General features: G+C 39.5%; 1 protein-coding gene across 1 annotated transcript in view; it reads right to left on the reverse strand.

The window, feature by feature from the left end:
* The window catches only part of KATNIP (katanin interacting protein), a 137,722-nt gene that overhangs the window by 35,264 nt on the left and 89,441 nt on the right, over positions 1–13,017 (reverse strand). Inside the window, exons 18-20 of the mRNA XM_075179860.1 lie at positions 11,935–12,010; positions 5,092–5,269; positions 4,386–4,551 (exon numbers count right to left, since the gene is read on the reverse strand). Coding sequence (XP_075035961.1) covers positions 4,386–4,551; positions 5,092–5,269; positions 11,935–12,010 — 420 coding nt within the window. The remainder of the gene's footprint in view (positions 1–4,385; positions 4,552–5,091; positions 5,270–11,934; positions 12,011–13,017) is intronic.

Here is a 13,017-nt window from a genome sequence, read left to right on the forward strand (position 1 = left end):
ATATTCCCAAATGATAATATGATGACTTACAAATTATTGTCATTAATGCATACTTGCCAACTCTCCCAGAATGTCCGGGAGACTCCCGAAATTCGTGTCGGTCTTACGGACTCCCGGTAGAGCTGGCAAATCTCCCGCATCCCGCTACTGCCATCACTAAATGACTCAATTTGTGTTATTTTGGCCCCGCCCCCCGCGACAAACCATCATTTTCGCCGCGGGGTGCCCGACAAAAATGGAGTGTTTGGCTGCGCCCTGCCCCCTCCCACCATCCAGTCACGCCCCTCTCCCGGAAAGAGCTTTGCAAAAGTAGGCAAGTATGCATTAATGTTTCTGCTGCCCTCTGGATGAAGGCATTATAAACATTAATAACAATAACTAAAGCAGTTCTTATTAAAAATTCTACTTAAAAATTCAGCTGACCTGTATCAAGTGAGATTGGAAAGTTACTTGTATGGTCTTTTACATCCTCCTTTTCCAAGTCATTACAAAAGACCTTGTCAGACAGCCCGCAGAGCTCAGTGACCTTTGATATTTTTAAATGTGATATAATTTATAAATCTGTAATCCTTAGAGTAGTACTTCCCAAATAGTGTGTCAGGACACAAGTATATGTCATAATACCAGGGTCACTGTGTAATAAAAATATAGCTGGGACAGAAAAACACTTAAAATACGTTGAATTTAAGCAATGGAGTTTGTGTGTATTCTACAATTTAATTATTAATGAACAGAGGACTGGATTTATTTAAACATACATATAGGTACTGTTTCATCATATCATCACATTTATTACTAATCTTAAATGCATGCTACATGAACATCTGCTCAGTGCGAGGGGACTGATGTGTGAAGGCTCACATGCCACACAGCATAAAAATATCCATGATAAACATGATTACTGGTATAAAACATTAATTTATTTTATGGAACATAATTGGGAGATTGGGACCAGGTGATCCAAATTAGCTGTAATTCACTTTGAGTCATGTAGCATGTGTGTCAGCAGGTGTGTCACAACACCATAAAGGTTTAGGAACAGGTGTGGAGTAACTACATAGGAGATTTGGTTGCTCTGTTAAATCATATGGTGGGTCAGTCTGGTAATACTTTTATAGAAGCTAGGATGAAATATGAATATCATTATGCTGTATAATCATCTCTTTAATATGTAAACTCACATACATTTTTTTTGTTTCAAACAGCAAGTTCTGTAGCTCCTTAACATTAAAGCTGATGTTTATCTTTCCAGGAGGTTCTCATATAAATTGGTGTTTGTTTGCAAATAGAATCTTTGCTGCAGATTTATATGGCTGCCATGGCAAAAAAATAAATACTCTCTTATGAGCCAGTTGGTCAAAAAGCTCCTTGTTGGTCACATGATGGCATATAAAGGAAGGGTAGAATTTTATGCTGTGAATGTAACAAAACATCTCTGCTAACTACATTATATGCTATGTGACCATGCATGTCAAGGTAATCCCATGACACTTGGCAAACTCAAACTCATTAATAGCAGCTTGAATCAACGTTCTGAGAAAAAAAAATGAAGAACTGTCTCGCATTATAGCTAACCAGTGTGATTTACGTAAAAAAATAAAAATAAACAAACAACTGATTTTTAGAGGGGATTGCACCTTTAATATTTCTTTAGTACACATTTTACTATCCACTGTCTAATTCTCAGGGTGACAGAACTACCAATGGGAATTGCAGACATGGTAAACTAAACATTTGATATATATTATTATTTTATCAGCATATTATGAGATGTCGATTGATAAAACCTGTCCACAGCCTCCTGGTTCAAAGGCATGGTTTCCCCAGACAAAAAGAGACAAATTTAAATGGATACCTCTCCAAGGAATAGTTACATGTAAATTAACTTTAAACAGCTGCAGTAGGGTAGGGACATTTAAGTCATAAACAGAAAGTAACAATAAAATAAAGGTAACGGTTCTTAAAATTGTATCACAGAATAACATACATATTGGCTATTCCACAAAATGTTGTTTAGTGTCATTAAAAGACTTTTAAACTGGATGTGTGGAGAGCATTGAAAAATGTTTCACTGTGAGAACTGCAACTGTTCTGAAAGTATCAATATACAGTATGTATTAGCTAACAACATTAGTAGTCCTTTACATAGATTATATAATGGCCCTTAACACTGCAAAAGGCAAAACTAATTTGTCTTTGACAATGAATATTGCCGCATACATACATTACTGGCTAGTCCAGATGATGTTAAAAGCACTTCAAACAGAAAATTATTATTTGCTTATTTATGCCCATTAGAAGAGTTGTTGTAGGTCTGTCATATTTTCTATAAATCTGGACATGTCCCCCCAAAATCCTAGCGCAGTTTCAAAAATCCCTTTCCGCTAGTCCACACCCACACGCTACTGCATCCTAAAAGGAATAACTCTTATGAATATTCAGCTTCATATCCGCAGCACTACTCTGTAAAACCGTAAACAGGCTCCCCAAATGCTCCAGAACTCTACTTAAATTACTCATCCTCACTTTAGATCTGCCTGTGTTCTGCCCCTCGCCTCCTCTCTGACAAGCACCACTCAGTCCCATGCTACCCATCTTTGGAATTATACAACATCTGAGCAGAAGCTCCCCCAGCCTTCAAATATTTAAATGAGCTCTGAAAATCCACCACTTTACTAGAGCCTAAACTCCCTCCTATACTTCTAACCATAGGGATTAGCTATGTGGTTGCTCGAGCACTTCTAATATTTGTGCTACCACAACCACAAACCATGTCTATGCATGGCATTTTTCAATCATACGGGGAGAAGGGGGTGGGGTGGCTAATGTGAGAACCCCCAATCATGTTAAAAAGTTGGCTCCTTTCTTACCCACATTGATACACCCTTGTTGTCCCCACCTCCCGATACTGCAGAGCACTGTGGTGCCTTAGACATCAACAACAATAATAATATCATTATTACTAAGACTGACAAGAGGTTCTAGGATAATATTACAGCGGCGCACGGAGGATTGTCGGGGGGGGGGGGGTTTCCCCCTGCCGACCCCCCAAAAAAAAAAAAACAACAACCCAGAGAGCTCCGTTTCGCCAGCGCTGTCCTATACAGCAGCCGCGGCGCTGTCTAAGAAGCGTCTGCGGCGGTGCTGTATACAGCACCGCCGCTGACGCTTCTTTGACAGCGCCGCGGCTGCTGTATAGGACAGTGGCCACTTAGTTAGCGCAGGGGGGGTTTCTAGAGACTCAGAAACCCCCCCTGCGTGCGCCACTATATGAAGAGATTATAGGGAAAAAAGGCGAACAAGAGCAAATCTACTGAAAAGTGAGCTCTGCAAACATAGCTACCAACACCTTTATACATTTTAGACTCTTATCCCTTAAAAATAGGGCCATTAAGTAGAGTCCTTTACATCTATACTTTAAGCTGTCTACATATATGAAAATCTGAGCTCAGTCATTGATGTTATAGGGCTGTAGGACTTTGAAAAGCAAAACCATGTAAACTGTATCTAAATCATGTAAATGTAAACTGGAATACAATAAAGCTATGTGTGAATACAAAAACAGACGGTTGACTGATAATGTTCGGCCTGTCTACACAGAGGACAAATGTTGGTCTGATATTGCTGCATTTGTGGCCCCAAACCATCCGATAATGATTTTATTAAAATCAAAATCAAAATCATCGGTCCAAGTCATCATCTGACTGCACTGAAACTGGAAATAATCCAGCTTGCTTGGTACAAAAGCCAAATGGCCAGCTGTTGTCATATTTGGATACCCATGTGTCGCCAAATTGAAAGATGATCCTAGTGCTCAACTCTGAGGTCAAAAGACAGGTTTGGCCCACATGTGACCACAATGACTCTGTAAGCTATAAGCTATAAGCACTACAGTAAGCACTATTCACATAATACATTTTGTAGCTTAGCATATTAAAATGTTTTTGAAATTTTCATGATACTGGTACTTCTAACAAGATTATATGACAACTTTCACTGAAATCACAGAGAAGAGTGTAAACACACTTAAAAAAAAGCTAATTGTGTCACAAACACCGTCATATTTTAGATAATTAGGCACTATTACTACTAAAATTGTTAAGCTAAGTATAAAAAAAAGTGTAAAAATAAGTACAAAAAAATGAAAAGGCTTGTCAATAAAAAATACATAAACATTTAATTCAACCAAAAAAAGGCAAGTCCTTTTAATTTTATTAACAAATGTGATCTCACTTAGATCACCTAGCCGTATCAAATATGCCATACAAGTGAGATTTTGCCCTACTCAAACAACGGTATTTGTGTCTTTGCATGGTGGTTTAGCTTTTGGTGCTTTGTAAGTGCTACAGTCTTCATTTACAAAGCTCAATGTAAGAAAACATTACCCCTCTATATGTGTCTTCAGGAGATTTATTGTAATTCCAAAACCTCAGTCCTGCAATAGGTTTAGTATCATCAAAACTGATTGTGACTGTGTGATTTTCTCCGGAGGTAAATGGGATGAGCCACATGTGAGAATCTTCACTGGTTATGTTCACACCATCAATAAGTCTAGAAAATAAATTAGTTATGTTAAAGAAAATGAAGCTAATGGCAATACTTTATACATAAAGGGACTGATGCAGAGTTGAATGTATGGCCATTTGCACAGCGTAAAATACAAGTACTCAGCTCTGGGGACGGGGATGTAAGGGTGAGAATTAGAATAGGGTAGATTAAAAAGGTAGAATGAGGAAAGTATATATTTCAAAAATGTGTAATTGACAAGTTGTTATGTACAATAACACAAAAACCTGCTCTTTTCAGAACAGTGAAAAGTAAAAATCCATGGAGGAAAAAGATCTCCAGCGTCAGTTACATCCCTGTGACATTTATTCCAATAAGTAGTGAAAATGAAGATTCTGTGAAAATGTGTATCTAGAGAAAAGAGACAGCAATTGTATTCTCCTAAGACCTATGTTTAAAACGAATGCACATTTTACATAATGTTGATGATAGTTCATTACAAACCTGTGCCCTAGTATGCAAATTTGCTGTAAGCACATATGTCTGAAAGGAATTGCAATTTCAGGATTGCTTGGTCATACATACTTATCTAAAGTTCGGCTATCATCTTGGTACTCAGGAAGCACACTTAGATCTGGAGGGGATGCAGATATAATATTCATGTTCAGAGGCAGTGCTTCACCGTCAAGTCCCACAATTTCAAGTCCAGTAAGGCCAAGGTAATGCAGGTCCCCCCATGTCATTGTAAAATGTAAATGAAGACCTTAAAAACAAGAATATATTCAGTACCCAACACACACCTATTTCTGTAACATTAAGATATAACACAGGAACAAAAGTAAGCACTGTAAAAGAATATATTATGTTTATATACATGATCACACAGAATGCTTGAGTCTGGGAGAGACGTATGTGGAGGCAGACGTGTGTTTTCCACACTAAGGGGCATATTCAATTGTTCGAAAGTCCCGCGGCGTTAAAACTATTACAGTTAATACAGTAATTTGTAGCTGCATTTCAGCTCGCGGCTCAGGGAGCTGCGAGCTGAAATCCAGCGAGTAAATTACCGTATTGTTTATCGTTATTACGGTAATCGTGCGCGGACCGCAAGATTTTTGGCATTTCCGATGACAATTGAATATGCCCCTAAGTGTTTTTTCTCACAAAGTGTTTAGAAAATACAGTTAAACAAGACAGTTAAACATTGAACAACATTTGAATACCTCTAGAAATTTACATCTGCTGCAGCTTTACTCTGCTACTTCTGATTGCACAGGACATTACAACTATGTAATTCTTTTAATTCTTGCATTTGTTGCTATTTTCCTTCTAAATCCCAATGTTCGCCAAATTATTTTTCTTGCTTTCCTTTCATGGCATTATCTTTAGAACTATATCATCCTTAACCCTTCCTGCAACAAACACCTCTGTCCACATAGCCCCTTCATTACTTCACTCACCTCTAGTTAACACTCATGAACTGTTTTCCTATTTAAATTCAATAGTTATAACAGACTCGCCCTGTCGCCAGAAACTGAAAGGACACACATCTTACAATCATCTTTCTTATATTACCAGCTAATAGAAGCAGGGAGGATGAAAGATATCACCTAATCCAGGTCCCCTACTCTTCTCCTACACGCATATACCTGAAAGCTACCGAAATCCAGCAAACCTCCAACGCATCACCTGTCTCCCATCTCTTCCAAAGTCCTTTAAATGTGCCCTTTAAAATGCACGCTATGTTTGTAACAAACTTACCTCCATACATAACCTCTTCCTCTCAAACAATCTCAACCTTATGGCAATAACAGAAACATGGCTTACACAATCAGACACTGAGTCACCTGCAGCCCTTTCACATGGTGGTCTCCATTTCACCCACACTCCCAGACCTGGAGGCAGACAAGAAGGTGGTGTTGGACTACTTCTCTCCCCACAGTGCACGTTCACAGTTCAAAATATATGAATGTGAGTGATGGGACATGTGGTAGAAGTACATACTGTTAGGATTTTTTATCCATTCTCATTGCGTGTTGCTGTCATCTATCGCCCCCCTGGACCCCACCAACAATTTCTTGAACACTTCTCTGCATGGCTCCCTCACATCTTATCTTCGGACATCCCCACCCTCATAATGGGTGATTTCAACATCCCTTTTGCTAATCCACGTTCCAATGCTGCTTCAAAACTGCTCTGTCACAAATTGGGGTCTTAGTACTGTTTACACCACTTAGTACTGTTTACACCACTCGGTGGTACCATATCACCGTACATCTCCCTCCTGGTCGAATGCAGCATTCTATCTTGGGACAAGCGTGACTTCTGTCTAAACATCCTGCTGTGTCTGAACACCTGATCTCATCCACCAATAGGCTTCCTCTGCAGACTATAAGTCTCCTCCTACACTCAGCAAATTGCCAGTGCAACACTTTCCTAGTTCCTGATCTCCACAGTTACTGTCTGTTTTGCTGCTTCATGCTGCTTGCTGTATACAGATCATCATCATCATTTATTTATATAGCGCCACTAATTCCGCAGCGCTGTACAGAGAACTCACTCACATCAGTCCCTGCCCCATTGGAGCTTACAGTCTAAATTCCCTAATATAGGAACACACTTACACACAGACAGATCTCAACCCTTCATGTGAATTCAGCTTCATCCTGGTTGCTGCTTCAATCCTCCTGTTGTATACATATCTCCACCATTTACCCTCTCAGGGAATTCAGCCTCAACCTGCTGCTGTGTTATGGACTTCTCTGTGTGAGTTCAACTTCATCTTGCTATTATATTAACTGCAAACTATTAACCCTCTGTGTGAATTCAGCTGCTTCATCTTGCTGCTGTTATATGAACTGCAAACCATTAACCCTCTATGTGAATTCAGCTGCTTCATCGTGTTGCTGTTATATGAACTGCAAACCCTCTGTGTGAATTCAGCTGCTTCATCTTGTTGCTGTTATATGAACTGCAAACCATTAACCATTGTGTGAATTCAGCTTCATTCTGCCTGCCAAAATAAAAACTTTGGTTATTTATTCCTCGTGTGGATTCACCTTCATTCTACCTGCATGTGTACAGATTCCAACTGTTATCTTCTGTGTTGTTCCTCCTAACATTCAGTATACAGGATTAGAGCAAGCTCTATGAGCAAGGCATTAATCCGGCCTCCGAGTTTCCACTACACACCTGCCACAGTTAGTCCCAGGGGTCCCGAGACGGATCCCAGAAACCTTATTGCCGTGACATGCTCTCTCTAACCTCCTCACTTGACCTCTCCCAGTGGATTGAATCCGCTACTCATCAGGAAGGCCACTGTCTTGATCTTGTTTTCTCTATATTCTGCTCAGTTTCTGATTTTCTTAACACTTCTTTCCCCCTCTTGGATCATCACCTTATTAGTTACTCACTCCCAGTTCTTTAACCTCCCTACTGTCAAACTCTTCCAAGCCTCCTCATACCCGCAGGAATATTAACTCTATTGTTTTTCACCACTCTCCAACAGCTTCTCTCTCCAATATCTACATTCTCCTCCCCTGAAATGGCAGTTCCTCATTTTCGCCAAATCCTAGCAACTGCCCTTGATCAAGTGGCTCCAGCGACTCTTCAGACTCCAGGTAGACTTCCTTGTCAACCGTGGCACACTAAAGTAACACAAAATCTACAAAAACGTATTACTAAAGCTGAACATCACTGGTGTAAATCTTGTACTTCTAATGATTTCAGAGCATATACTGCTATCTACCACTCCTATCGAAGTGCTCTGGACACTGCTAAACAAGCATACTTTCAATCTTTCATCTATGCTCAGGCTTCTAACCCCAAACACCTTTTTAGTATATTTAAATCTCTTCTCAATCCTCCCACCCCAAACCCTCAGACTACCATCAGTGCCCAGGATCTTGCTTCCTATTTCAAGGACAAGATTGATAAAATCAGACTTGAAATGGTATAATCTCCCTCGACTAGCAATCAGCTTTATTCCTTCCCAGCATCCTTTGACACTCTCTTCTTATCTTCCTACTCAACCTCCTGACCTCTTGATCCCATACCCTCACAAATTGGCAGATCCCTGTCTCATGTGCTCATTCCACCTCTAACTAAAATCTGTAATATCTCTCTCTCTCTCTCTACGGGTATCTTTCCATCATTATTCAAGCACGCAGTGATTACTCCTATTCTAAAAAAACCCCCCAAAATTCTGACCCAAATGCTCTCTCAAATTACCGCCCCATCTCTCAGCTCCCATGCCCCTCCAAACTTATCGAGCGAATTGCCTATACTTGCCTCACACGTTTCCTTACTGCAAACAACCTATTGGATCCTCTTTAATTAGGCTTTCGCTCTCAACACTCCACAGAGACAGCGCTGACCAAGGTTGTCAATGATCTAATCACAGCTAAAAATAAAGGTGATTACTCTATTCTAATTCTCCTGGATCTCTCTGCTGCATTCGACAGTGTTGACCACTCTCTCCTCATATAGACACTACAATCCCTAGGTCTTCAAGACACTGTCCTATCTTGGTTCTCATCCTACCTATATAATCCCTCTTTCAGTGTTAATTTCTCTGGAACAACCTCGACTCCCCTTCCATTATCAGTTGGAGTACCACAAGGCTCAGTCCTAGGTCCTCTTCTACTCTCTATCTACACCACTTCTCTAGGAAAACTAATAAGCTCCTTTGGATTTCAGTACCATTTCTATGCGGATGATACACAAATTTATCTATCCTCTCCTGATCTCTCACCATCTGTGTTGTCTCACGTTACCATTTCATCTTGAATGTCCTCTCGTCAACTCAAACTCAATCGTTTAAAAACAGAAATAATAATATTCCCACCCAACAGTAGAAGTTTACTGCCTGACATTTCTATTTCTGTTGACAACCTGACCATAAATCCCACCCCGCAAACTCGCTGCCTAGGTGTAATCCTTAACTCGCAACTATCCTTTGCTCCCCACATCAACTCTATATTTACATCATGCTGCATGCATCATAAAAACATTTCCAGAATACGCACATATCTCACTCAAGACACTGCGAAAACTTTAATTCATGCACTTATCATCTCCCGCATCGGCTATTCTAATTCCCTCCTTACCAGTCTTCCCAAAATCAGACTCAAGCCCCTAAAGTCTATTTTGCATGCAGCGGCTAGATTGATTTTCCTTGCAAATCATTTTGCTGAGTCACTCTGTCAGTCTCTACATAGGTTGACAGCTATTCAACAAATCCAATATAAAATTATTCTACTAACATATAAGGCCATCAACAAACTTACGCCAACATACATCTTCTCACTTATCTCCAAATATCTCCCAACTCGAAACCTCCATTCTGCACAAGATCTGCGTCACTCTTCTACTCTCATCCCTTCCTCCCATTCTCGGTTACAGGATTCTTGTTGGGCTGCACCCACTTTATGGAATTCACTCCCTCGCACCACAAGACTTTTCTGTAGTTTTCAAACCTTCAAGCTTTTTCTGAAAACCCACCTCTTTAGACATGCTTATAGTATTCCTCTACCACCCTCCTAATCTCCCTAGGTTATACTATTACCACCCTCTTCAGCTAACACAAGACAACAACACTCTGACCAACATAGTTGTGTGACTGAGCATACAGCCCACTAAATACTTTGTAACCTTTACATTCTAGCTGGACAAATATTCAATATGATGTAGCACTAACCCTTGTGTGTGAAACCATTGTCCCATAGATTGTAAGCTTGTGAACAGTGTCTACTTACCTCTACGTATGTATGTATGTATGTATGTATTACCCAGTATTGTTTTATTACTGTTGGTTCCCAATTGTAAAGCGCTGCAGAATCTGATGGTGCTATAGAAATAAATGTTGATGATGATGATGAATGCTTGAGGCATAGTGTTTGTCATAAGGTTATTCCATAATTTTGAGCACCATAGCAAAAATACAATAAATTAAATTTAAATATTAACCCCATTACCATTAACCTGGACACTGCCCCTGGCATCCCCAATCTATTGATATTGTTTAGTAGCAACACTCATGGGAACTATAATGCATTTCAGCACAACTGACCCAATAGATAGATTTGGATCTATCAACGGTTGTTGTTTTATATCTAACAATTACTTTTTAATTGAAAAAAAAAAACTTTAAAAATACCAAGAGGGAAGTAAGAGTAAGGAATGCCAAACAGTGTTTCTGGAAAGATTTACACAATAGACATATTTAAAAATACATTTAGCACGTGTATCTTAAGTGCCTATTTAAGATTTTTTGTATTATTGCCCTGTTAAGTATCATCTGTCATGACAGATGACTCTTTGGGGTAATTTAAAAAAACAAATCATGTCAGGACTCCAATAGGAGGCTGGCCGGGCGATGACTTTTTCTAATGAAGACTCCAGGATCTGACCCAGAGCCTTTACTGCACACACGCGAACTATGGAAGTGCATACGCGGATACCATTTTCATTAAACAGAGCACAGTAGAGCAGCAACGCTGTCAGAGAGGGACCTGAAGATCATTTTACTCCAATGGTCTACCCATAGTAATAGATGGCGTTAGCCCTCGGGCTCAAGCTCCGCAAAGCTTAGCTTTACGGAGCTTGATACATTTTCTCACATTGTGGTCCCCATTGAGTATTATGGGGGCTGTAGTATTGTATGGTATCTCCTGCGTTAAGTTTTTCTTAAATTCCCATTCTATTTAAAAAATGCCTAAACCATGTTGAAAAAGCCATTTTTGCATGGCTTATGGCTTAATAAATAGGCCCCTATATGCTTTTGTTTCAGCAGTAAATCACTAAACATAGCTGCATGATATGAGTCTGGGGTAGATTTGTTGACTACCGATTTGCCTTGCCTCTTTCATATTTTCAGATGTTTCAAAACCTGGTCACTCCTCCAGTCAACGGAGCTACAGGGTGTACACTCTACCTTCCCAAGGCCCCCGTACCACTCCCTTTCACACCCAAGGGGGTGGGTGGGTTGCTTTGCTCTCAAAAGAGCCGATGCATCTTTTGACATCTGAGTGGAGGGCTTTGCAGGCTAGATCTGCAGTTCAGATCTAGTGTCATAACAAGCCTTGAATTATGATGCACATATGCATTGCCATTTTGCCACACTCAAGATGTTATATGTATTGTGAAAGGAATATTACTTCAAGTAGATTGCCAGAAGAAACTGTGTTAGGAGAGAAAGACTTGCTGGGAAGAGAAAGCAAACAATGTAACTGTAAAACTAGGTAATGCTATATAGCCTAACCAGAATAGATATATTGTTTTAAATACTGTTTATTTTAACCAGAATGTTTTTATATATCCACCTCTTAATGCTTGCATTAAACAATTAAAGAGGGAAATTACAAGTATGTGGCTAGAGACCCATTAAGTGGCATCTATACCTATATACACTATGTCCATTATACTTACATTTACCACTGTAAACACCAGGAATATTACTGGCAAGATTTGTGGAGAGACATGCTATATTTTTCTGATCACAAATCTGCAAAAGAGAAAAATGAGAGAGAGGAAGAGAGAGGGAGAGTATACATTTAAAAATACATACTACATTTACTACAACTAAATTTACAAAAATTGGTGATGGAAAACAGATATCTGCTTTTATTTTTTTAAACTGTAAAGAAAAAAAGCAGACTCATAACAGTTAGAATATGATTGGTTGCTATTGGTTACCTGTGCAAAGGTTTTCAGAACCAACCTATGTTAGTGTGATCGGAAAACCCTGTAAACATGTGACATTAGTATATTGGTACAAACTACAAAACAGTATAAAAATTAACCTTAAGATTTTACTCCATATTTAAAATAAAACAGGTCCTTATTTACTGCAGCTTCTTTTACTCTGGCCCCATATGAAACAAAAAGGCAGCTGGCATTCACTAGAACAACTGTAGAACTACATCAGAGTCATTTGCATATAAAAAAAATAAGCAACTTGGCAAGCATATCCTACAAAATCTAGTTTGCAGGGGTGACTTGTGATTGTACATAAAAATATCACTGAAGAAAGAAAATTAAATGTACAGACTATTTGATGGGGTTTTTCTACACTAAGGGTCTGATTTAGAGTGAGACGTACACCTACTTGCATAGCGTATCTTTGGGATTTCTCGCACTGGGCATGCTCAGAAGCGAACGTATGCAACTTTAGCTATTCAGACATACTTTTTGTCACTTACGACTCCTTACGCCTGAAGAGGCATGACGGGGAGGGAAGCGGTCTTCTAACACAAGCAATGTACAGAACATTTGCGTGCGGATTCAGACTGGGATGTGGTGGAATACGGTTTTATTTGCGGCTGGTCCAGGGCAGGTGTAAGTAGCTGAAGATGATGAACACCCAAACTAGCAAAACACTTGTAATTAGAGGTTTTGAGAATAATTCGTAGATGCTTATTGAGGCTTTAGTAGTCGCTCAGCTATATTTTAGAATTTCCAAATGTATTGTAGCAAAGATAATTTTTTTGTACAAGTGCCCGGAAGCTGCAC

The sequence above is a fragment of the Mixophyes fleayi genome, chromosome 7, assembly GCF_038048845.1.
Source record: "Mixophyes fleayi isolate aMixFle1 chromosome 7, aMixFle1.hap1, whole genome shotgun sequence".
Classification (NCBI taxonomy): Eukaryota; Metazoa; Chordata; class Amphibia; order Anura; family Limnodynastidae; genus Mixophyes; species Mixophyes fleayi.